Source organism: Canis aureus, chromosome X (genome assembly GCF_053574225.1).
Source record: "Canis aureus isolate CA01 chromosome X, VMU_Caureus_v.1.0, whole genome shotgun sequence".
NCBI lineage: Eukaryota > Metazoa > Chordata > Mammalia > Carnivora > Canidae > Canis > Canis aureus.
Genome location: NC_135649.1, coordinates 71302159 through 71326162, shown reverse-complemented (window position 1 = coordinate 71326162; position 24004 = coordinate 71302159). Strand labels below are relative to the sequence as shown.

General features: G+C 37.4%; 1 protein-coding gene and 1 long non-coding RNA gene across 3 annotated transcripts in view; both read left to right on the top strand.

Annotated features, from left to right (window-relative positions):
• The window catches only part of LOC144308463 (uncharacterized), an 852603-nt gene that overhangs the window by 104795 nt on the left and 723804 nt on the right, over positions 1 to 24004 (top strand). The gene's annotated exons all lie outside the window — the stretch shown is intronic.
• Positions 547 to 24004, top strand: YIPF6 (Yip1 domain family member 6). Of its 2 annotated transcripts, XM_077889325.1 has the most exons (8): positions 547 to 904; positions 1344 to 1448; positions 9347 to 9475; positions 10680 to 10758; positions 14079 to 14121; positions 16650 to 16775; positions 17386 to 17543; positions 19517 to 24004. In XM_077889325.1, the coding sequence occupies exons 1-8, from the start codon at positions 812 to 814 to the stop codon at positions 19633 to 19635; spliced, it is 852 nt and encodes a 283-aa protein (XP_077745451.1). In that variant the 5' UTR covers positions 547 to 811; the 3' UTR covers positions 19636 to 24004. The 2 variants fall into 2 exon arrangements, with proteins under 2 accessions (XP_077745451.1, XP_077745452.1); XM_077889326.1 differs by lacking the exon at positions 1344 to 1448 and having other exon boundaries at positions 563 to 868.

Sequence of the window (24004 nt, the reverse complement as noted above, 5' to 3'; positions counted from 1 at the left end):
TTAACCTGGGGCCAAGGAAAGTGGAGTGGAAAACACCAAGCATGTCCTTTTAGGTAGGGAAAAGCAGGACATGCAGGGTTGGTTTTTTTTTTTTTTATGTTATTCTTAGAATACCACCCTCTTTTAGACCTTAAACGTTTTTAGTACTTGCTCCAAATCAATTAGCAATTTTGGAAGTTGTAGAGGGATTAACATTTGGCCAATGTATATAGAGAAGCTAGCTTCACAACTCCTCAAAGGGGGCGAGGGAGAAAAGTAAGCTTATTTAGTTTGTAAAAGTTGAGAATTGGAAAGCGGCTGGTGGAGGGTGGGGTGGGGGGACACAAGGAATCAGCCAGGCAGGGGCGACAGTGGAGGGAGCGGTCGGTCAGGAGGGTTTGATCTCTTTATTCAGGAGCACGAAACGTGAAATTGTTCGGCAGCCCGGGGAGCCGCAGGCTTTTTCCGTGAGGTGCTAGCTAGCCCTGGGGATCCGCCCTGAGCTGCGTGGGTGCGACGGATTGAAGAAAACAGAGGCGGGGGCGAGGGCAGCGGCGGAGCGATCTGAGCGCCGCGGTTAGGAAAGGGGGAGCATGTCTAACCGGACCCGTGCTCCTAAGAAGCGAAGCGAAGCAAGCGAGGCGCGGCGACTCGGACCTTTCCCCGACAACCGGAGGCCAGACACGGAAAGCAAAGTGACGGGACCAACAGCTGTTACCAGGCGCCTTTTGGTGACGCGACCGCCACGCGATGACGCGCTGACCAGCTGCGGCTTCCACGTCTCGGGTTCCGCAAAGGCCTACGGGAGCGACCCGGGAGAAGGAGGGCTAAGATGGCGAAAGCGGCAGAGTCTTCTGGAGACCCGGGGACAACAACTCCCAGGCCGCTGGTGAGCTTGGGTTCTGCGACAAACGGGACTGAGGCTGAGGCAGAGTGCCCTTAAGGAAGTCGGGTGACGGGCTCCTGGTCTGAGAAGGCCGGAACTCCCCCTCCCCTTAGGCCCGCGCTATACCCGATGCCAGAACCCGTTCCAACACTGCACCTGCTCTTTGGGCTAACCGCTTTCCCCCTGCCCTCCTCGTTCCTTCCACGCCTTCTTGTGAAACTCCTATTCGCTTTTCTTTCCCATACTCTCAGGGCTGGTCCTCGTCCCGTACATTGTGTTAAATGCCGAGCTTTAGGTGATTTCTTAAATATCTTTGTTTCTCCTGTCCTTCATGTTATCAAGTTATGGTACTAGTTCTTGGAGTAGCAGCATTCTTGGGTTAATGAGATTGCTTCCCATAGGACGTTATAACTTGATTATTGATTTGTTCAGTGACCTCAGTAGTCTTGGTTTAATCCCTGCCCTCCCTGTTGCAGCTCGTTGCAATGCTCTTCATGAACCTTATGCTCTGCATGATGCAACCTTGCTCCTGTCACCATGGGATACGATTTCCATTGCAAATACAAGCTCAAAGTCTGGACAGGTATTTAAGAACACAGGTTTTGGAGCTAAACTTACTTGGGCTGGAATCACCCACTCTTCCTCTTAAGAGCTTAGGCAAATCATTTCATGAAGAGTGTTTCTTCGTTTATAAAATGGATATAAAAATACCTGCCTCAAAGAATTTTTAGGAAGGTGAAATGCTATAATTTAGGTACAGTGTTGACCACAATCAGTATCATGAACTGAGGAGTATAATTATTCAACATTCTGCCCTAAGATCCCTCTTCCCAGTATTCAGTTCTATAGTAGTTGTTTAATAAATGGTACTTCCCTTTCCTCTGTGTTAAATAAATTGGCAAGTTAACAAAGCAGAGGACTGGACTGGGAAACAGATGAAATTGCTTCTGATCCTGGTTCTGCTTACTAGCACTATTGTTTATCACTGCATTCACTCAACAAATATTTATCGAGCATTGGCTATGTTCCAGGTACTCTTTTTAGGCACTGAGGATACAGCAATGAAAGAGAATGAGTGGGTCTAAGTTCTCATGGAATGATTGTGACCTTGAGGAAGTCACTCTCAACCCCAGTTTCCTCATTTGGAAAATGGGATAGTAACCCATCACAGAACTGATGAGGGTACTAATGAGATAGTATACACACAGTGCATGGTTGACATAGTTACAGGTGCTTAGCTGTTTCCTGTTCCTGTTCCACCTCTCTTTTATGAATTTTAGTGGTTTTAGCCATTCATTATTTAACAGTACAATCCACTTCTATTTAGTGATATTTATTGAACTCCCACAATATGCAATGCACTATGGTAGCTGCTTTAGGGAATACAAATGAGTTGCTCTTATGATGCTTATAGTCTAATATGACAAATGTATAATGCTAAAATAAGGTAGTATATCAGAGAAAGTTACACATAAAACCTTAACAGGGATCCCTGGGTGGCACAGCGGTTTGGCGCCTGCCTTTGGCCCATGGCGTGATCCTGGAGACCCGGGATCGAATCCCACGTCGGGCTCCCGGTGCATGGAGCCTGCTTCTCCCTCTGCCTATGTCTCTGCCTCTCTCTCTCTCTCTCTGTGTGACTATCATAAATAAAAAAAATAAAAATAAAAACCTTAACAAAATTTAAAGGAAGATGCTATCATGTCCAGTTGGGGTGACAAAGCAAGCTATATAGTAGAAGTTATATTTGAGAGGGCCTCAAAAGGGTGGGTAGGATTTTAAATCTCAGGTGGGCATAAGAGCTATCAATGATTGAGCATGTGCTATGTGCCAGGATTGTACTAGACACCCTCTGCATATTTTGTGGACTTCAAAGCAACCATTTCAGTTATGTGGTTTTTAAACTCTGTTTTACTTGCAGATGAGAAGATGAGACTCAGAGAAGTTTGATTTCCCTAGGGTCTTAGAACCCGTGAGTGGCCAGGCCTAAAATTTGAAGCTAGGTCTGCTTCTGAAATCCAGATTATTTGTATTAATACTACACAACCTCTCATGGGTGAAGGTACAGAGGTTGGGAAGTGTTAATGTATTTATAGGACAACAGGCAAATCACTTTGGCTAAAGCACCGGGAACTTTTAGGAGGTAAGCCTTAGAAAATAAGGCTACTGAATTAGGGAGGCAGTATGAAACAGTGGTTAGGAATTTGTGCACGGGGGTCAAATTGCCTAGGTTTGATCCTAAGTTCTATCATTTAACCTCTCCATGCCTCAGTTTCCCCATCTGTAGACTGAAGATACAGTATTAGTTAGTTCATAGGATTGTTAGGTGGATTAAATAAGTTAAGACATGTAAAACATTTGGTAGAATGCCTGGTGCATAATGATTATTCACTAAGTGTTATTTCTTCTTATTGACTACTAAGGTTGGAGGTTTAATAGGCGGAGGAGCCAGTGGAAATTTTTGAGGAAGGAAGGGTTTAAAATCATGAATTTGACAACATAATTGAGGGACACTTCCCATGAGGAATGTCTAGAATCTAGAACAGCAAAACCGTAGTTCTAGGAGCAAGTGATTGCCAACTGGACTATAGATAGATAGCAGTGGTGGGAGTCATAAAGATCTGAGACAGGCAGGATCCTCGAGGGTTTGTAGTGCTAGGGAGAATGTATCTTGGCTCACAGTTTTTCAAACTATAATGTGCATAGCAATCATCTTATTCTGATTTGGTAGCTCAGATGAGACCTGAGATTCTGCATTTCTCACAAGCTCCCAGGTGCTGCTGCTGCTGCTATTGTTCTCTATACCACATTTTGAAAAGCAAAGCTGTAGACAAATGGGAGGATACTGATGCCTGAACAGAAAAGATTTTTTTTAATCTTTAAAAAAAAAAAAAGAAACAGCAATCCTGGAGTTTGAAAGGTCAGTGTCATAGTAGTGAGAGTATGCAGTTTCAAAAGGGGTGATTTACATATAAAGTGCTGACAAATATTCAGAGGGTGAAAGGATCCTTATATTTCTTCATTATGAGGTCACTGTTACAGAGCCATGTCAGTAAAGTTGTAGGAAGTCCAGTGCCAAATTACAAAGGATTAAGAGAGTGGGCAAGTGCAGAGCAATTTGATCAGGAAAGAGGAAGGGGACAAGAGTAGTTTGAGGGAATGACAGAAACAAAGAAGTGATGTATTTGAAAATTGTATTACAGAAGCTTTTAAGTATATAAATAAAGAGTGGTGTAATGAACCCTATGTACCTATCAAAAATCTGCTATTCTTTTTTTTAAAGATTTTATCTATTTATTCATGAGAGACACAGAGAGAGGCAGAGACATAGGCAGAGGGAGAAGCAGGCTTCCTAAAGGGAACTCAATGTGGGACTCGATCCCAGGACCCCAGGATCATGCCCTGAACCAAAGGCAGACACTCTACCACTCAGCCACCCAGGCATCCCAAAATTCTGCTATTCTTATTTCATCTCCCCACCACATATTTTTTTCTGGAGTATGATTTTTTTTAAATTTATAATCTATTTTTAATTTATTTTTTAAGTTCAAGTATAATTAACATATAGTGATATAATAGTTTCAGGTGTACAACATAGTGGTTCAACAATGCTATGCACATCTCAGTGCTCATCATGTCAGTGTACTCTTAATCCCCTTTATATTTTTCACCTATCCCCCCCCCCAACCAACCTCCCATCTTGCAACCATCTTGTTCTCTATATTTTAAGAGTCTGGTTTTTTTTTGTCTCTTTTTTTTGTCATTCATTTGTTTTTGTTTCCTAAATATGAGTGAAGTAATATATATGTCTTTCTCTGACTTTTTTTACTTAGCATTAAGTTACTCTCTGGATCCATCCATGTTGCTGCAAATGGCAAGATCTCATTTTTTTATGGCTGAATCATATTCCATTGTATATATACCACATCTTTATCCATTCATCTATCAATGGACACTTGGTATGCTTCCATGTCTAGGCTATTGTAAATAATGTTGCAATAAACCTAGGGGTGCATATATCTTTTCAAGTTAGTGTTTTCTTTTTTAAAAAAAGATTTATTTATTTACTCATGAGAGACATAGAGAGAGAGGCAGAGACATAGGCAGAGGAAGAAGCAGGCTCCCCACAGGGAGCCAGATGTGGGACTTGATCCCAGATCCTGGGATCACACCCTGAGCCAAAGGCAGATGCTCAACCACTGAGCCACCCAGGTGTCCCATCAAGTCAGTGTTTTCATTTTCTTTAGGTAAATACCCAGTAGTGGAATTACTGGATCCTATGGTGATTCTATTTTTAATTTTTTAGGAACCTCCATACTGCTTTTCACTGTGGCTGCACTGGCTTGCATTCCCACCAACAGTGTATGAGGGTTCCTTTTTCTTCGGAGTATGAATTTTTTAAGCATTTTTACTTATTTATTTACAATTGCATCCAAAAGCATAAGATACCTAGGAATAAACCTCACCAAGGAGGTAAAGCATCTATACCCTAAAAACTAGAGAACACTTCTGAAAGAAATTGAGGCAGACACAAAGAGATGGAAAAATATTCCATGCTCATGGATTGGAAGAATTAATAGTGTGAAAATGTCAATGCTACCCAGGGCAATTTACACACTTAATGCAATCCCTATCAAAATACCATGGACTTTCTTCAGAGAGTTGGAACAAATCATCTTAAGATTTGTGTGGCATCAGAAAGGACCCCGAATAGCCAGGGGAATATTGAAAAAGAAAACCAGAGCTGGGGGCATCACAGTGCTGGATTTCAGGTTGTACTGTAAAGCTGTATCAAGACCGTGTGGTACTGGCATAAAAACAGACACAAAGATCAATGGACCAGAATAGAGTAACCAGAAATGGGCCCTCAACTCTATGGTCAACTAATACTCGATGAAGCAGGAAATACTATTTATTTATTTGAGAGAGAGTGAGAGCCAGAGAGATCAAAGATGGAGAGGGAGAAGCAGACTTGCCACCAAGCAGTGAGCCTGATGTGGGATTCGATCCCAGCACCCCAAGACCATGACCCGAGCTGAAGGTGAATGCCCAATCCACTGAGCCATCCAGGCGCCCCTGGAGTATGATTTTTTAACCTGTTTATTTTTAACTAATTTTATACATACCGAAAAGTTGCAACAGAGATTTCCTACATATGCCTCCCCCAGTTTCCTCTAATATTAACACTGTGCATAACCACAGTACAATGATCAGAATCAGTAAATTAACATTGGCACAATACTATTAACTAAATCACAGATCTTACTTGAATTTTATCAGGTTTTCTACTAATGTTCCAGGATTTCACATTGCATTGACTTGTTATTTTTCCTTAGTTCCATTCAGTCTTTAATGGTCTTTCATTGCCTTTCATGATCTGTTCTGAGTCTTTTAAGGCAAATCCTAGAAATATCACTTTTCCTGTAAATACATCAGTGTATTTCTCTAACAGGTAAGGACATTTTCTTTGCTATCACAATAACAAAACTAGTAATTCCTAGATATCATCTAATCCCTGCTCATCATCTCACAATTTTTTAAAAAGATGTGTTTTTACAATTTGTTCAAAACAGGATCCAAACAAACTCAACAAAATGCATTTGGATAATAAATCTCTTAAGTTTCTCTTAGTGTATAAATGTCCTCCTGTTTTAAATGTAATTTATTTGTTTAAATTCAGTGATTTGTCTTGTAGGATTCTTCACTTTCTGTATTTGGCTGATTGTATCCTTGTGGTATTTTTAGTATGTTCCTCTATCCACATATTTCCTTTAAACTCTAAGATACAGAGGTTTGATTGCATTCAGGTTCTTTTTGGTTGGAGGTGGAGCAAGAATAAAAAAAAAAACTTAGGTGGTCCCTAAAATTAGGAATGTTTGTTTTTTAACTATTTATTAAGAAAAGTTTCAGAGGCATACAAAAGTATGGTAAAATATACCCTCATGTACCTAACTTTCAATACTTATCAATTTATGGCCAATCTTCTTTCTTCTATAGCCCTATCCATTTCCCTACTATACTATTTTGAAAGAAATCTCAGGCAACATGACTTGAGTAAATATTCCCTAGTATCAAGTATCTTGTCAGTGTTCAAATTTCCATTCATCTCCCAAATGTCATATTTTTATAATTTAAAATCTGACTCACTACCTGTTTTTAAAAATAAGGTTTTATTCATTGTTTATATCTTGTCTTTGATTGCTTTCATGCTACAGTGGTAGAGTTGAGTAGTTGCAACAGAATCTACATGGCTCTCAAAGCCCAGAACACTTACTTTTGGAGTCCTTTACAGAAAACGTTTCATGACCCCTGCTTTAGGCAATCATCTTTTATTTATTTTTTTAATTTTTATTTATTTATAATAGTCACACAGAGAGAGAGAGAGGCAGAGACACAGGCAGAGGGAGGGAGAAGCAGGCTCCATGCACCGGGAGCCCGACGTGGGATTCGATCCCGGGTCTTCAGGATCACGCCCTGGGCCAAAGGCAGGTGCCAAACCGCTGCGCCACCCAGGGATCCCGGCAATCATCTTTTAGAATCATTTAAAACAAGAAAAAATATTTTTTGTACTTATCTTCATTTTAACCACTTCCTGGTGATCTTTTCCTGTGTAAATCAAAGTTTCCTTCTAATACCATCTTCCTGAAGATTTTTATTTAACATTTCTTGTAGTGCATGCCTCAGCATTTGCTTGTCTAAAAAAAAGTCTTTATTTTGCCTTCATTTTTGATAGCTTCTTTTGCTGGATTTAGAATTATAGGTTACAGGGTTGTTTTTTTGTTTTGTTTTGTTTTGTTTTTGCAGCATTCTAAAGGTGCTTCCATTTTCTTCTTGCTTGGGTAGTTTTGGGTGAAATGTCTGTTATTTATCTCTGTTCCTCTGAATACAACATCTTTTGTTTCTCTAGCTACCCTCAGGGTTATAGTTTTGGTTTTCAGTAGTTTGAATGTATCCAAGTTTTGGATTTTTAATTTTGTTTTGTCTTTAGGTGTTTATCTTGAGTGGGGTTCTCTGGGTTTGGGTCTGTCATTTGATATGTTTCATTATTTTGGGAATGTGTTCAGCCATTATAAAAAATCCAAATATATTTTCAGATACATTTTCTCTCTTCTGAGATTCCAATTATATTTTTCTATCTATCTATCTATCTATCTATCTATCTATCTATCTATCTATCTATCTATATTAGACTATTTGATATTGACTTACAGCTCTTGGATGCTTATTCTGTTTTAGGTTTTGTTTGTTTTTCTAGTTTTATTGAGATATAACTGGCATTATAATACTGTATAAGTTTAAGGTATACAATGATTTGATACATAGATTTTTTTCTTTCTAAAATTTTCTTTTTATTTTAGTGCAGATAATTTTGACTGGCCTATTACTGATTTCTCTCTTTGGCTGTGTTGAATCTACAGATACAGCTGTCAAAGGCATTATTCATCTGTTAAACTGTGTTCATTTATTTCTGACATTATCATTTGACTTTATACTTTCCATATCTTTATAGAAATTCACCATGATTTGTGCAGCATACAATCTTGTACTTTATTTACCTGCAACTGCTACCATTTAAATATTGTGCCTGTTGGGCCAAAATCCATGAGAAGGGATTGCTTTTGTTTTCTTAGGAACTTGAAGATTTCAACGTTTTAGTTACAATAATAAAATTTGGCAGATGAACATAAGAGTTTATAAGCTTGCAATCTCATAATTCACTTTGGAAATGTTGTTTGATCTGGTTTGCCAAGTAACCTGGTAAAAAGAGTAGAGATCAAGATTTATTTTGCTATTTCCCTGTTCTTCCCAGTTGCCCTTCAGGCTTCACATAACACTCCTTTCTAGCCAGCAGAGGCCACCAGAGCCTACCAAGGAGCTGAAGAGCTACAGAATTGTGGCTGTGTAAAGATGTGATTGCCAAAAGGTCACTTTCAAATAGCTTTGCAATCTTGTTAGCTTGTGCCCTGTGATGGCTGCATGCTTGAAAGAAAGCAAATATTTGAAGATTTTATTTTTTTTTTTAATTTTTTTTTTTTTTTTTTTTTTTATGATAGAGAGAGAGAGAGAGAGAGAGAGGCAGAGACACAGGCAGAGGGAGAAGCAGGCTCCATGCACCGGGAGCCTGATGTGGGATTCGATCCCGGATCTCCAGGATCGCGCCCTGGGCCAAAGGCAGGCGCCAAACCGCTGCGCCACCCAGGGATCCCAAGAAAGCAAATATTTGAGAGCAAGAAAGTATCTATGCCATTTACTTTGTAACTTTTTTCATCATATGCCATCTCCTTCTTTAAGTTAAAAGAAATAAACATTTGAGAATTTTAGTTGACCACATTGCTTAACATCTGGTAAACTAATACCTTACTTAAAAAACTGTATAAAACCCTACAAAAAGACATAGTCCCTGCTCACTAGAAAATGATGTCTTTGAAGAATGCTGCAGTTGATTACAGGCTTTAATTTCTTTTCCCCAACTCTTCTCAGTTTGCAGGCCTTTCCGATATATCAATCTCTCAAGACATCCCCGTGGAAGGAGAAATCACCATTCCTATGAGATCTCAAATTCAGGAATTTGACAGCTCCACATTAAATGAATCTGTTCAGAATACCATTGTAAGTAAGACTAGCTGATAGAACTCCTGTTCAGTAGCATGGGACTAAATAACTCTAGCACTTTGTAATTATTTTTGTTTGGTTCACTGATTTTCAGTAAATCTTATTTATTGAAATTTAAGATTTTCCCCTAGAGAACAATTTGGTACAACCTTCTTGGACAGCAGTTTGGCTATAATGAGTATTAAGAATTTTACAATTTTCAAATATTTTTAGCTGATAATTCTCCACATAGAGTATACAGAAATTTTTTTTAAAAATGTTTTTCAAAATACAGAAAAATATGAATATACAAAGATATTTATTATAGCAGTCCTTATAGTAAAGGGAAATTGAACAGCAGAGAAGTTATCAGTTAAGTAAATTATGTTACATCTATGTAGTGGAATACTAAACAACCATTAAAAATGTATTTACAAAGAACTGTTAATGACGTGAAGAAATTTCTAGGTGAAAAAAATTAGGACAGAATTAACTATATTTTTACAGGTTATATTTGTATTACTACACTCTTCCTCAAATGTGTTGATTTTTTAAAGATATTTTTATTTATTCATGAGCAGGGAGTAAGGGCAGAGGGAGAGGCAGATTCCCCCCACCTGCACTGAGCAGGGAGCCTGACACAGGGCCCCATCCCAAGACTGTGAGATCATTACCTGAGCTGAAGGCATATGTTTAACCGACTGAGCTACCCAAGGTCCCCTCACATGTCTTGATTTTTTAAAATCTGGCTTCTAGGATTCTTTTATCAGTTAATCTGGAATGTTGGAAATTAGTTTGTTTTATATTGTGTATAATGTAGCTAGGGAGCAGGCTAATTTATGGCCCTTGGACTTCATCAGTTATGAACTGAAAGTCAGATGCCATGTTTTGCAGAGTAGATTTTAGTAGATCTATCATTTTAGGTTCTTTGAGTAACATATTGGGACAGCTATATTTCTCTTTTACAGAGCTTTAAAATTAAAACAGAATGCTGGATGTGGTAAAGAGTTAAATGTTGGCTTACGGAGTTAATAAAAAAGTTAATAGAAACACCCTGCCTTTCTGGTCTGCTTGTGTAGTGAAGGAGTTAAACTGGAATTGTAGTTCCCAAATTCAATGAAGGACTCCCAGGTGGTTAAAATAAAAGAAATTTTAGCAAATTAATTGAGGGGACTACTTGGTAACTTTGGTCATGATAATGCAAGTTGTTTATATCTTTCAGATGCGTGATCTAAAAGCTGTTGGGAAAAAGTTCATGCATGTTTTGTACCCAAGAAAAAGTAATACTCTTTTGAGAGATTGTAAGTATATGAGTTTTTTGAGGATTTGCTGTTTTTCACTGTACCTTATCATCAGTACTTTATATAGCTAAATATCTATGATAAAAAAACCTGACATTTTGCAGAATGAGAAAATATATAAATAATATGCAAATAAACATTTTGGAAGAACTTAAACATTTAGAATGGAATTTCAAAGATTGGGAAGATTTTGCTTGATATACTGTCTTCATCAATAAATATAGTCTGTATATCCTCACCTGCTATAATAGCCACTGCAAAAAATATTTCTGGAAGCTGCAAACACATAGGGACTTTATTCAACTAAAGAGCTGATAATTTAGAAGGGAAAGGCAAAATGTTTGAATGTTAAATTAGAATAACAGCTAATACCCATTAAGGATTAACAAATTAATAGTATCCTTATTGACATTTCTATTTGTAGAACTTAGTCTGATGACTTTTTTTTGTTCAAGAGGTCTATCAAAACTGTTTGCAATGAATTATGTTCTTATTTAGAATTTATTATTAAAATTGCTAGACCTTTTATTTTTGTTTTCATAGTACCCTTTATCAGAAAAATTGAATCAGTTGTTTCAGAATAGTAACAATCGGGTTGTACATGAGTATACCTTCTATTTTGGCAGCATCTCAGCTATCATGTAGGGATTTCAAATATGTGGCACATGTGCCATCCATTTGTGGAGACTGGATGCAGCATCAGAATCTTGTTCAACATAATACACTGTGGGTTGGAGCTTACATGATTTGCTGCTGCTGGTATGTAGTGGAAATAGGATGGACAGATCTGTGCTTGAATAGTGGTTCTGTCACTACCTATGTGATCTTGGATAAGACAGTTAACTTTTTTGAGGCTCAAGTTTCTTCCTCTGTTAAAGGGGAGATAATGTGTATGTGCTGATGAAAATTAGAGATAATGGCTACCAACTACCTCGCACAGCATCTGACATTTAGTAGGCACTCCATAAATGGTAGCTATTATTCTAGTGCCTTGATCTTCCTCTATACACACACATCTTTTTTAATCCTTACAACAACCTTATGAAGTAGGAGTTACTGCTCCTGTTTTACAGACGAAGAATACGAGTCTCAGAGAAGCTGATTGTAGTCAAGAAGACATAGGCAGAATTAGAACCCAATTTTCTAGTTCATTGCCCTTTCCATTTTACCACTGCTATCTCAGATGTAAAGATATCCTTTCAACTGCTGCCATGGCTCAGTCCTAAGCAAGTTTGCTTCAGTGGCAATGCAGAACCTGTGTGTTATTTTGCTGATTAGTGATGATCATTAGCTATGTCATATGTTATGGTCCATTCCCAGACCTTGTGGGGATAGATAGACAGGCTGGCACAAAAGTTAAGTCAGTCATTGCCCAAATTTGCTCTTCTACTCTGCCCTGTTAGCATAGCGCTCGGCAAAGTGGCAAGGAAAAGAGTTCATGACTTAAAATAAATTTTAAAAAACACAATGCAATATCACTTCACACCCAGTAGGATGGCCATTATCAAAGAAACAGAAAATAACAAGCACTGGTAAGGATGTGGAGAAATTGGAACCTTTGTGCATTGTTAGTGGGAATGTAAAGTGGTGCAGCTCTGTGCTAAACAGCATGGTGGTTCCTCAGAAAATTAAGCATAGAATTACTATATGATCCAGCAATTCCACTTCTGGGTTTATACCCAAGAACTGAAAGCAGAAACTCAAACAGTTATTTATACACTCTTGTTCATAGCAGCATTTTTCACAATAGCCAAAAAGTGAAAACAATTTCAAATGTCCATCAACAGATAGATGGATAGATAAATTGTGGTATATATACCATGACATACCATATACTGATGGAATATGACTCAGCTTTAAAAAGGAGGGAAATTCTGACCTATGCTGCAACATGGATGAGCTGTGAAGACATTATGCTAAGGAAAATAAGCGAGTCACAAAAGGACATATATTTTTTCACTTATATTAGGTCCCTAAAGTAGTTGAATTGATAGTAAAATGATGATTGCCAGAGGCTAAGTTGGGAATGGGAGTTATTATTTCATGGGTTGTAGTTTTAGTTTGAGAAGATGAAAAAGTTCTGGAGATGGATGATATGAAGGTTGTACAACAATGAATGTACTCAAACCTGTACACTTAAAAGTGACTAAAATGGTAAAATTTGTGTTTTATATATAGACATATACATATATGTATATATAGATTATTATATATAATTAATTATATATATAATAAGGAAAGTTTTAAAATACTGTTATAGATTTTTTATGAATTAAAAAAACTGCAGTGTATTTTTTAAAAGTCAGTGTATTAATGTCAGTTGTACTTGAATTCACTTTTTTAGTTGATAAGCTCAAAAATTGAACAAGAAAAACAATATTTTATCAGAGTGGTAGGATTATGATTTTTCTTTATATCTTTTCCAAACTTTCCACTGTAGCATCAAAATGATGTATATAATGTGAAACATATTTAAGTATGAACATATGCATACTTCTTTAAAATTATGTACATATGAGGGTAAAGTTAGAAATGGTATATGTCTTTTTTTCATATTAGTCGAGGAAGGTAATTTTGCTGTAAGCTGTATGTTACTAAACTGTTGGCTGATTAATTTACCTAACAGCTATTAATTGAGAACCACTGTGCTTAGACCTGATATTGGCAGAGCCTTTTATACTTTTCAGAAAGCTTTCATGTTATTTGCTAGGGTTTAACCTTATGAAATTACTGATATTGGCCTGTTTTTTCACCTTAAAGAACAGCAATTCCCATACTAGTTCAAAGTAAGGATTATAAAAGAGAAGCAGTATTGCAGAATAGAAAGAAACTAGAAGTAGGAATCAGAAGACCAAGGTTCTGGTCCCACCTCCACACCTATTTATATAAACTTGGGGAAGTCATTTCCTTCTCAAATTCATTTCTCATATTCTTGATGTGAGCCTGATTATACTTGCCTTGTCTAGTGGAGTCTCACTTTGGTTGAGTGACTTGGCTCTAGTCTTTCTGAGGGGGGGTACCTAAGTATTTTGACTCCTGACTCATTGGTCTTTATAGCATACTGGAATGTGGCTTAGTAGATAGAAGAGGGATGAGTTATGGGATATGAAGGCAACAAAATTGAAAGGATCTATGAAGAAGGACATTCAGAATCGGGGACCAGGGAGGACAGGAAGAGGAGTAGGAGAGGTGGGAACACTTGGGCAGGCAGAAAGGTAGATATCTGAATTCCAAGAGTGGAAGAGGTAGGTACTGGAATAAAGATAGAAAATACTACCTGGTTGTTTCTTAACAGTCTTCTGTCTTTTCTTGCTTTGTAGGGGACTTATGGGGCCCTTTGATCCTTTGTGTGACACTGGCATTGTGAGTACTTGCATCTCCTTCCTTTGTCATTTGAGATAGACTATACTTTTTTGTGTGGAGTTTCAAAACTGAGGGAAATTTTGATTATTTCATGTAGGACTTCTATGACATATTGTACTCCTTATGATTTAATTCTAAAAAGTCAAATAGGTTTCCACATCAATTCAAAGAGTGATGGAATTAAAGATGTGAAAACTATGCTCCTCTCTGTTTGCCAATAACTTCTTAGCCTGTTTTAGCCATTTCTTTTGAACTGACATTTGTTTACTCTCATGCACCTCCCCATCATTAAATTAATTAAATATCTATAGGTTTAAGCACTGTTGATTTGCAGACATAATTCTTTTAAAATCCTAATAATAATATGAATGAGAATAAATTAGAGTAGAAGTGGTAGAGTTCAAAGCAAGATCATGTTTCAAAGTGTTAGGCTTTCCTTATTATTGTACATAAAGGGAGAGGACAGAAGAGCGAAGTTCCATTGGAGAGGGGAATATAACCATTGGTAGTGTGGAAAAAATACTGCATTAGGATTCAGTTGTGGGTTCTCATCCTGACTGTCCTATCAGCAAAGTGATTTTGGGCTACTTAGAACCAAAATGTATATAATGATTTTTCCCAGTTTACAGAAAACTTTTAAATACCTTCTCTTTATTGTGTCCTCATAAAAAGAATATTATTTTGACAAACAAGTTTAGGTTCAAAGAGATTGAGGACTGAACCAAGATCACACAAATAGTGGTGGACCTGGGATTCAACCTCAGGTTTTCTTGACCGCCCATTCTCTTCTTCTGTGGTTATTATGTATCTCTTCCCACCTAACCCCCGTGGGTCTCCTCTTCCATTATCTATACAAGGAGATGGCTGAGGAACCCTTCCAGGCTTGACCTTTTATGATTCTAAATTCAAAAAAATTTTAAATGTCTTCTCTACCCATTTTTAATGTAAATTAAATGTGTGGTAATTTAGGTAATAACATAGAGTGCTGTTTCTTATGCCTTTAATAATCACATCAAGGATAATACTCCAGTGCCTTGATAGGCAGGTTTATATTAAAATCACTGAGTATATACATTTTTTAGTTTTAAAAGATTAACATTAGAAATTATGTAGTTTAACCTAATTTATTTGCAGAGAAGAAAACTGGAGTCCCAAGACATCAAGTGATATACTCTAGTTTATACACCTAGTGACACAACTAGGATCACTTTCTGGATCTCCTGCCTTGGAGGCCTGTTAATGTTTTCCCATCACACCATGCAGAAGCAATAGAGATTCCAGACAACAAGTGATGTGTGCCAGCATTCCTTGCATCGGATTCTCAGAACTCAGAATGGACTGTGTACAACTAGAGAATACACAAGTCTGTCCTGGCAAACAGCATAGTAGGACAAGACTTACTTTGGGACTCCTCTATACTATGCAATAAAAAGAGGTTGTGAGCTTGGTGTTACTTATTATTTTTCTGGAAAAAGTTATACTCAGCCCAAGTGTTCTCTCCACAATTTAAAACAGTTTATGTCTGTAAACTTCTTAGACCAAGAGAGGATATTTAACTGACTGTTCAACTACTACATTTTAAAGCAAAGTCTTTTAGTAATCCTCTATATGTTTTGATTCAAAACAATCAACTAAATAGGTTTATAACAGTTTCCATTTTGAAATGTCAGAATTAGGGGCACCTGGGTAGCCCAGTCAGTTAAGTGTCTGCCTTTGGCTCAGGTCATGATCCCGGGATCCTGGGATTGACCCACATTGAGCTCCCTGCTCAGTAGGCAGGCTGTTTCTCCCTCTCCCTGTACACGCCCCACCCTTGCACCTGCTTGTGCTCTGTCTCTCCCTCTGCTCTCTGTCTCTTAAATAAGTCAATAAAATCTGTAAAAGTTAAAGAAGTTAAAATAATAAATGTCAGAACTAAAGCCTTAACCAAAGGACTACAAATACAAATGTATCTAAGGCCTAGAGAAGTAACCTAAATATATACATTGTGATTTGGTGACCTGAAGCCCCTTGTGAAGGAACCTGCTGCTATGTCATTCAGCTGCTCCCAATTGTTGCCATGTAGGAAAGTAATGTAGGCCCAGTGTTAGAAATTCTTCAGGTTTTTTTTTTTTTTTTCTTCAGGTTTTTAAAGAAAATCCAGAAATACATACTTTTAGGTAAAACCTCCCAATTTTAAAATACTGTCATTGGAACTTAAACCCATTTTAAGTCTTGTCCAACCTCATGTCTGTGAGCCACATTTGGCCCTTCAGTTTATAACCTCTGCTTAACCATAAAGGTCTTCAGTAATTTTTTTACACATCCCAACAAGGCCAAATGAAATGACCCTTGTAGTCCTGAGGCATTTGGAATTGGAAATAAGGAAGTCTTGCCAAATACTTCTGGTATTTTGCTTTCTTTCATACAACCTACATATTACAGATCTTCAGGTAAAGTTTAGGACAGGTCCCTGATTCAAAATTTGCCTTAACTTTATTGCTCTAAATAAAAGATAAAGTAATTCTCATGCCATTTCCTTGTCACAGAATGCTTCAAAGAAGCTCTGTAGATAGTGAAAAGGATGGAGGGCCCCAGTTTGCAGAAGTGTTTGTCATTGTCTGGTTTGGTGCTGTTACCATCACCCTCAACTCAAAACTTCTTGGAGGAAACATGTGAGTATTCTTAAAATGTACTTTGTCCCTTGCCATGTAGCATATCTTAGATTTTTAGGAAAGTCTGGCTAGTTAGGTATTTTAAATGAGGGCTAAAGAGAAAGTTCTTTTAAACCCAATGAACAAGATAACCTAGTTTAACTTTCCTTAAATTATCTAGGGTCCTTTGATAAGCTTCATATGCTCTCTCCAGCTCCTGAAATTGTATGGAGACTTTTTTTGTGTTAAAAGATTATGTCTGTCTTGCAGAATTGGTCCATAGCTTTCAACAAAATCTCAAATAGGTCTTTAAACTAGAAAAGATTAAGAACCACTGTTTTAGAGGTTTAGTGGGAGAAGGAAGTCTCTAGGAATTTGAGTAGATCCTCTGGTATCCTAGATGATGGACACTAAAGGAGTTTGAGAGGAAAGGAGGAAGAGTATGGGGAAGGAAAAATTAAAGCATGTGCTTAATACAGAAGTTTAGCCTCATAAAATCAATGTTAGAATATAGGTATTATATATGTGGAGGAAAGAAACAAACCACAATATAGAGAAATCTATATAGAGAAACTATCATGATACAGATCAACTATATTTAAGATCTTTATGGATGTATGTTATTTTTTAGATCTTTTTTTCAGAGCCTCTGTGTGCTGGGTTACTGTATACTTCCCTTGACAGTGGCAATGCTGGTTTGCCGGTTGGTGCTTTTGGCTGAGCCAGGACCAGTCAACTTCATGGTCCGACTTTTTGTTGTGATTGTGATGTTTGCCTGGTCTATAGTAGGTAAGGACGTACTTGTGTCTACAATACATATAGCAAAGCAGGTAAAAGCATGAGTTAGAGGGGCATCTGAGTGTGGTTGAGTGTCTACCTTTGGCTCGGGTCGTGATCCTGGGATTGAGTCCTGCATTGGGCTCCCAGCAGGGGAGCTTGCTTCTCCCTCTGCCTATGTTTCTGCCTCTCTCTCTGTGTCTCTCATGAATAAATAAATAAATAAAAAGTATTTTAAGAAAAAACATGAGTTAGAGATGAAGACCAGATGAGGTGCAGTGTAATTCCTAACTCATATGTGAGTGCTTTGATTCTTGCCAGTGTCATCCATAGAGCCCTCTTCTCTACATAGGCAATGATAGGGATGATGTCTGTCTTACCTGAGTTGGATATCTGGACTTCTGAGATGGACAGCCATATCCTTTCTTTTTTATTCTTAAATAATGGATAGCGTTGGGAAAGGAGATTATATCAGACCTAGCTGAGATCCTAGCATATAGGAGGCATAGGTGATGTGAGAAATGGCTTGGGTCTTTTCCTGAGAAATTAATCATGATAAGAATAGTAGCCAGAATTTACAGATTGCTTATTATAGACCAAGAACTATCGTGAGTGCTTTATATGTATTATCTCACTTAACCCTCACAACAACTCTAAGAAATAAAAACTAGTATATTAGTCCCATTTTTACAGATAAGAAACAAACCCAATGAGATTAAGCCACTTGCCCTAGGACACATAACTAGTGAATAGGGGGATTGAGTTTCAAACCCAAGCATATCTCATTTACAGATCTGTTTAGAACTGTATTATACCACCTCCCAATATAGGCTTTTAGGAATCATTATATAGTACCTTTCTGCTTCATTAGAAAATTCTGCCAAAGGTTAGGAAGCGCCCATAGCAGCAGCAGTGAATGCTGTGTGCTTATTGTTGTTGCATTCCTAAAATTCTCTTAGAATTATACCTTCAACTAGAACTGTTCACAGTTTCTTGTTTCATGGGATAGAAAGGCTGCCTAATATTTTTAAGTGCATTATCATATCTTTGCTCTGGAACATGGTTAAAATCCAAGAAGTAATATAAAAATAAGGTCTGAGAATGCCAGAATTGACATTACAAAGACTGTGTGTTAAGCTCAAATGCTTTACCCATGGGACAACCCCTCAATCCCTTACTTAGAGTCTGATAATTTACCATACTTGTACTAAATATCCAGTGCCCAGGCTCAGCAGTTTGGAAAGTAGAATCTTAGAAGAGAGAGAGAGAGTGTCACCTATAAGCATTCCATTTTTCTTTTTAATTTCAGCAGATATTTCTTAAGCACAAACTATGTATCAGGCATTGTACTAGGCATGGTCTCTGTCCTCAGAGTTTGTAACTTAATGGAGCAGCCAGACAGGTAAACACTTAAAGGCAATAGGCATCCCAGGTGGGAGATGGAAGTCCATGCAGGATATGGTAGGGACACGGAGGAGGTAAGTGGGCAGTTCTGCCTGGGGTGGCAGGATATGAGATGGTTGTTCAGGAAAGATTGCCTGTAAATGGTGACCACTGATGAGTAGATGAGTCTCATTTCCTGGATGGCATCTAAAATAGCTGATAACTTAATAATGAGAACAATTACTCTAAAAGCACAGCAGTAGGAGGCCATTTGCCATAGGAACAACTTGGCTTATATATCTTCTACATCTTTCTCAGCACATTCAGGTTAGTAACTTTTCAGAAAAGGGTAGGAAGCCCCTTTTAGAAGGATTTTCATGTGAAATGGTTGAAAACTTTCAAAGGTTCATATTGGAAACAAGTAGCTCTCAACTATCTAGAAAACTATGCTAATGCCTTTTTCTCTGAAGAGCACAAATATAACTGAACTTTTAGTATAATTCTGTGTTCCAGACTATGCCGAGCACATTAAAATGTAGTAAATATTAGTGCTTGTAACAATCTTATTTATTAAAGATTCCATTTTGTTTTGTTTTGTTTAGCCTCTACAGCTTTTCTTGCTGATAGCCAGCCTCCAAACCGGAAAGCCCTGGCCATTTATCCCGTTTTCTTGTTCTATTTTGTCATCAGTTGGATGATTCTCACCTTCACTCCTCAGTAAATCAGGAAATGCAGATTAAAAACCAGTGAATTGAAAGCTCATCTGAAAGATACAGCTCACCATGGAACTTTCCCTCTGGCCCTCTTTTGTCTAATTTTGGAGGTATTTGGTATGTGAGGAGATTAAAAGGGAACCTTAAAGTACCACCATTGCTTATATAAGGAACCGATGTTTGAAAGGCTGTCCTTTGCCTCTTGATGTTATTTCTTTAAAATACATAGCATATGCAGTATAGTGCTGCATTAAGGCATGATAGGGTCACTGTGGCCCATTTGAGTGACAACCAATGATTTGGGAAGCACATAGATACATTCTGCAAGTTGAGTGGAATTAGCAACTGTATTTTCAGTTTTGAGATTACCAGTTCAGGTGCAGCTCTTAAACACATTGCCTTATGACTATTAGAATATGCCTGTCTTTTCATAAATAAGAATGGGTAGTCTATCCATTTTGTTTTATTTCTTTCGTAGGCTTAAAAGATAATGACTGAGATTGGGAAGGGGGTTCATAATTGGAGAGGAGAAAACATGCGTTTGCTGGTATTCAGATTTTGACTAGAGAAAATTCTGCACATGTTGCTTTTTGAAAAAGCAAAGGACTTCTAGAGAATCCACTTCTTTAGTGTTTCTATATAGTCCCCTTTCCGCCATGCTTATTCACAGCACTTCAATGACACTCCAGTTTTTAATCTTACTCCCTAGCTCTGAATATACAAGCTGTTAGCAGTCAGTATGTAATTTTCCTTTCATTAAAGCTCTCAGTGGACCAGCAATTGAACTTATCAAGTGGAAGACCTCAGAAAATTAGATTGGTAGGTCCTTAACGCATATTATCATTTGGGCACTTCCTTCTTCTTAAGGGTAGAATGAGGCAGTTTTGGATACAGCATAGCTCTAAGGAATTCTTCATTATTCTGTGTAGTTTGGCTTCTAACTACAAAGTAAAGCCAAATCAGAAGCCTGCATTTAACCATGTGAACATGGAGGGCTTTAGTGTTCTGGTGGCCGGTTCACAGAACAACTAGATGCTTAGAGCATGACAGGATGACATGGGTTTACAGCTGCCACCTTTTCATAGTGGGCTTAGCAGTTTTTTCATTAGGTGTGCTTTTTGGGTTGGGGAATAGTAATTTATTTTCTTGCTATTAGACTTTATTCATAAAGCTACTTAGCTCTTTTTTTAGACAAGTACCTTTTTTTGCACATGTGCACCTACTTGTGTTCTCAGCTATTTATATACATAAGTGTGAAAGCTTTTTGGGGAGCTGATTATCTGAAAAGGCTGATTCTAAGCTAAACAGGGCTCCTTTAAGGTAATACGAGCTACTGCCTTCTATAAATTGCAGATGGAAGAAATCTTAATAATCAAAAGATTAGGAGTCAGGCAGAGAACATTCATTGTATATACAGTTACTTATCAAGATAGGAATTTATTCCACAGTTTTTCTTTATCATGGAATCTAAATATTTATTCATTTTGTATCTAGAGACTATCTACCCATAGATATATAATTTAAAAACATATTTTCTCCATTCCCAAATTAACCAAGAACACTACTAGGACAAATGGGTTCTTGGCGTGATACTAAATTACTAAGCATTACAAAGTTGGTCCCCTCTGTCCCAGCATTCCAAAGGTTTTGGTTATGTATTTGTATTTATTTCAATTTCCCTTCTAAATTTTAAAATAAACCTGGTGAGCACAAAGCCAATTTTCCAGTCTTGAATTGGTAAAGACAATATTTTGAAACTGGTTCTGATTTTGAAATTGGTCCTTAAGTTGTCATCCATTTCGATTGCCTAAATTTTCCTAACATCATATTAAAAACATCTCTCTTCCAAAGTTTTTCATAATCTGTCCCGATGGTTATAGTGTAAAATTAAAGAAATGATCGTGTTTCTCAAAAGGGAATTGCCTACTGAATTTTACTCAGGCTAAATATTTTGGTCAGAAATTTTTAAGGCTACAACTGGGGTGGGAGTTATGTGGGTGGGGGGAGGGGTTATTATATTGGGTGTTAAGGCAATTAATTGTTGCTCTCGGGTGACTTAAGGAATGGTTTCATTTCATTTAAATAAAGATGCATTAAATGGAGATTATCTTTCTGAAAATGAATGGTCAGTTTTATGGTATAAATGATTATTTTTTAATATATGCAAAAAAGGTCTTCTGTGGCAGAAGACCTGATTTTCTGGAAGTTGTAACCCTCAACACAACTTTCCCTGGTTTGCTGCAAAGGCACATGGCTAATTATAGAATAAAGACTAGAAGAGAAGGGGATTTTAACAAAGGAAACCCTGTCCCAGGAATTGGGAAGTTTCATGCTTTAGATGAAACTCAAGTGTGTGAGCATCATGTCCAAATGTGGTGCATCACTACTGTCATGGCTTATCATTTGCTGCTCAAACTTCTGAGCTTGAGCCTCCATTGTCACATTCTTTAGCAATAGGAAAGGTGAAGACTGGATGTAATTGTTATTCAGATTATAAAAACTCAACTGATGCAGACATTCTTAAATGTGCAGTGTAGTCTTAAATGTCAACCATTAATTGTCAAGTCATTTGCCTGGTAGGAATCTTATTACTCGAGTTAAATTGGATCTTTTTAATTATGATGGGGTTTTTCTGTTGTTGCTCAAGGGGGGCTTGACACAGGACATAGGACCGGTCAGCATTTTACTGTTTACTATATTGTCTTTTTATAACTATCTCCCAGATGTGATTAGAAGGCTAGCAAGACTGTATTTGAAGATTTAATTGTATACTTCTTATAATCTAACTACTTATTGTACCTGGAGTTCCTGTTTATTCCTGAAGATGAAAATGAAAATCTTTTGTCATTTTAAATCCTTGGGTGACATCAAGTCATTAAATTTATCTAAATACCGTAATGATATGATCAGACATCCGTTGCATGAGTGGCTTTATGCTGGAGTAAAATACTGAAATTGTTATTCTTAATTAGACTGTTAATTTCTGAGACAATTTGGATAGAAATAAATGTATGAATGTTAATTCATGTATGTAAATTAGAAGTACTTTTCTAGATTCTGTGGGCTTTTATTGAAAATAAAGAATTTTTAGGAATTTACTCAGGCCATAGGATGGCCAACTAATAATAATGACAATAATATTACTACTAATAATGGCTAACACTTATTGGGCACTTATATTGTGCCAGGCAATATTCTATTTTTTTAGGAATTTTTATAACAGCTTTACTGAGACATACTTTACCATAAAATTCACCTTTTTAAAGTGACATACAATTAAGTGATTTTTCAGTATATTCACATAATTGTGTAATTTTCACTACTATCTCATTTTAGAACATTATCACATCACAATAAAATCCCATATCCAGTAGCATCATTTCCTTTCCCCCTTCTCTCAGCCTCTGGCAACCACCAATCTTCTTTCTGTCTCTATTGATTTGGCCAGGCACTATTCTTATGTGCTTTTTATGTATCTCTTCTAATCCTTAATATAAAGTGCTACAATTCTCATTTTACAAGTAGAAAATTGAGTCACAGAAAGGGTAAGTAAATTGCCCAAGGTCACACAGTAAATTGATTTAAAATAGGAAAACACTGTAGATGGGAGTAGGACACAGTTCTGAATTACATTGCTATGTTCATTAAATGAATGTACCCCTTTCCCAGAGTACACTCCTGTCATTATGATTACACCCTACGAATTGACTGGAGATAGATAAGTCTCTCTCTCTTTTTTTAACCTGAGTAATAGAACAGTATATTAGCATGTGAAAAAAAACACAAGAGCAGTTGTATATGAAAGAGTTAGGTTTGCTGTCCTCCCCCACCTTGAGCCCCTTTTCTCTCCTTATCCTCCACCCAACACACACACACACACACACACACACACACACCTTGCCTTTTTCCCAGTCTTAAGAATCAAGTGACTTCTGCCTCTTTCATTTTAATTCTCCCAGAGGGATGGTTAATGCATCAAAATTTAACCTGTTTATTCAGATGTTTCTAGTCAGGGGATGCATCTAGTCACTTATAATTTCAGTTATATTTCTAAGACCTCATAGAGCAATAGTGTGAGAATAAAATCCTTTTTTACTTGGGTTAGATTAGATGGGGTAAATATGAGAGTAAGGGCTTTGCCTTAATGAAGTCGGTGGTTCCGCTGGTAGGAAGTGACCACACGCTGCTCTTGTTCACTCTGTCCTGTTTATTTCAGAGCCATTGTACTCTATGCCATCACTGCTGGTAATTTCTTGGTCCTCTTCAGTACTCCATTGTAATCCTGATCTTTCCTGTAAATAATGAACCTGTGGAAAGAATAAATCTGTAAAATGATTTGTGAATGTTAAATGTGCAAATAAAAACACTGGAAACGGG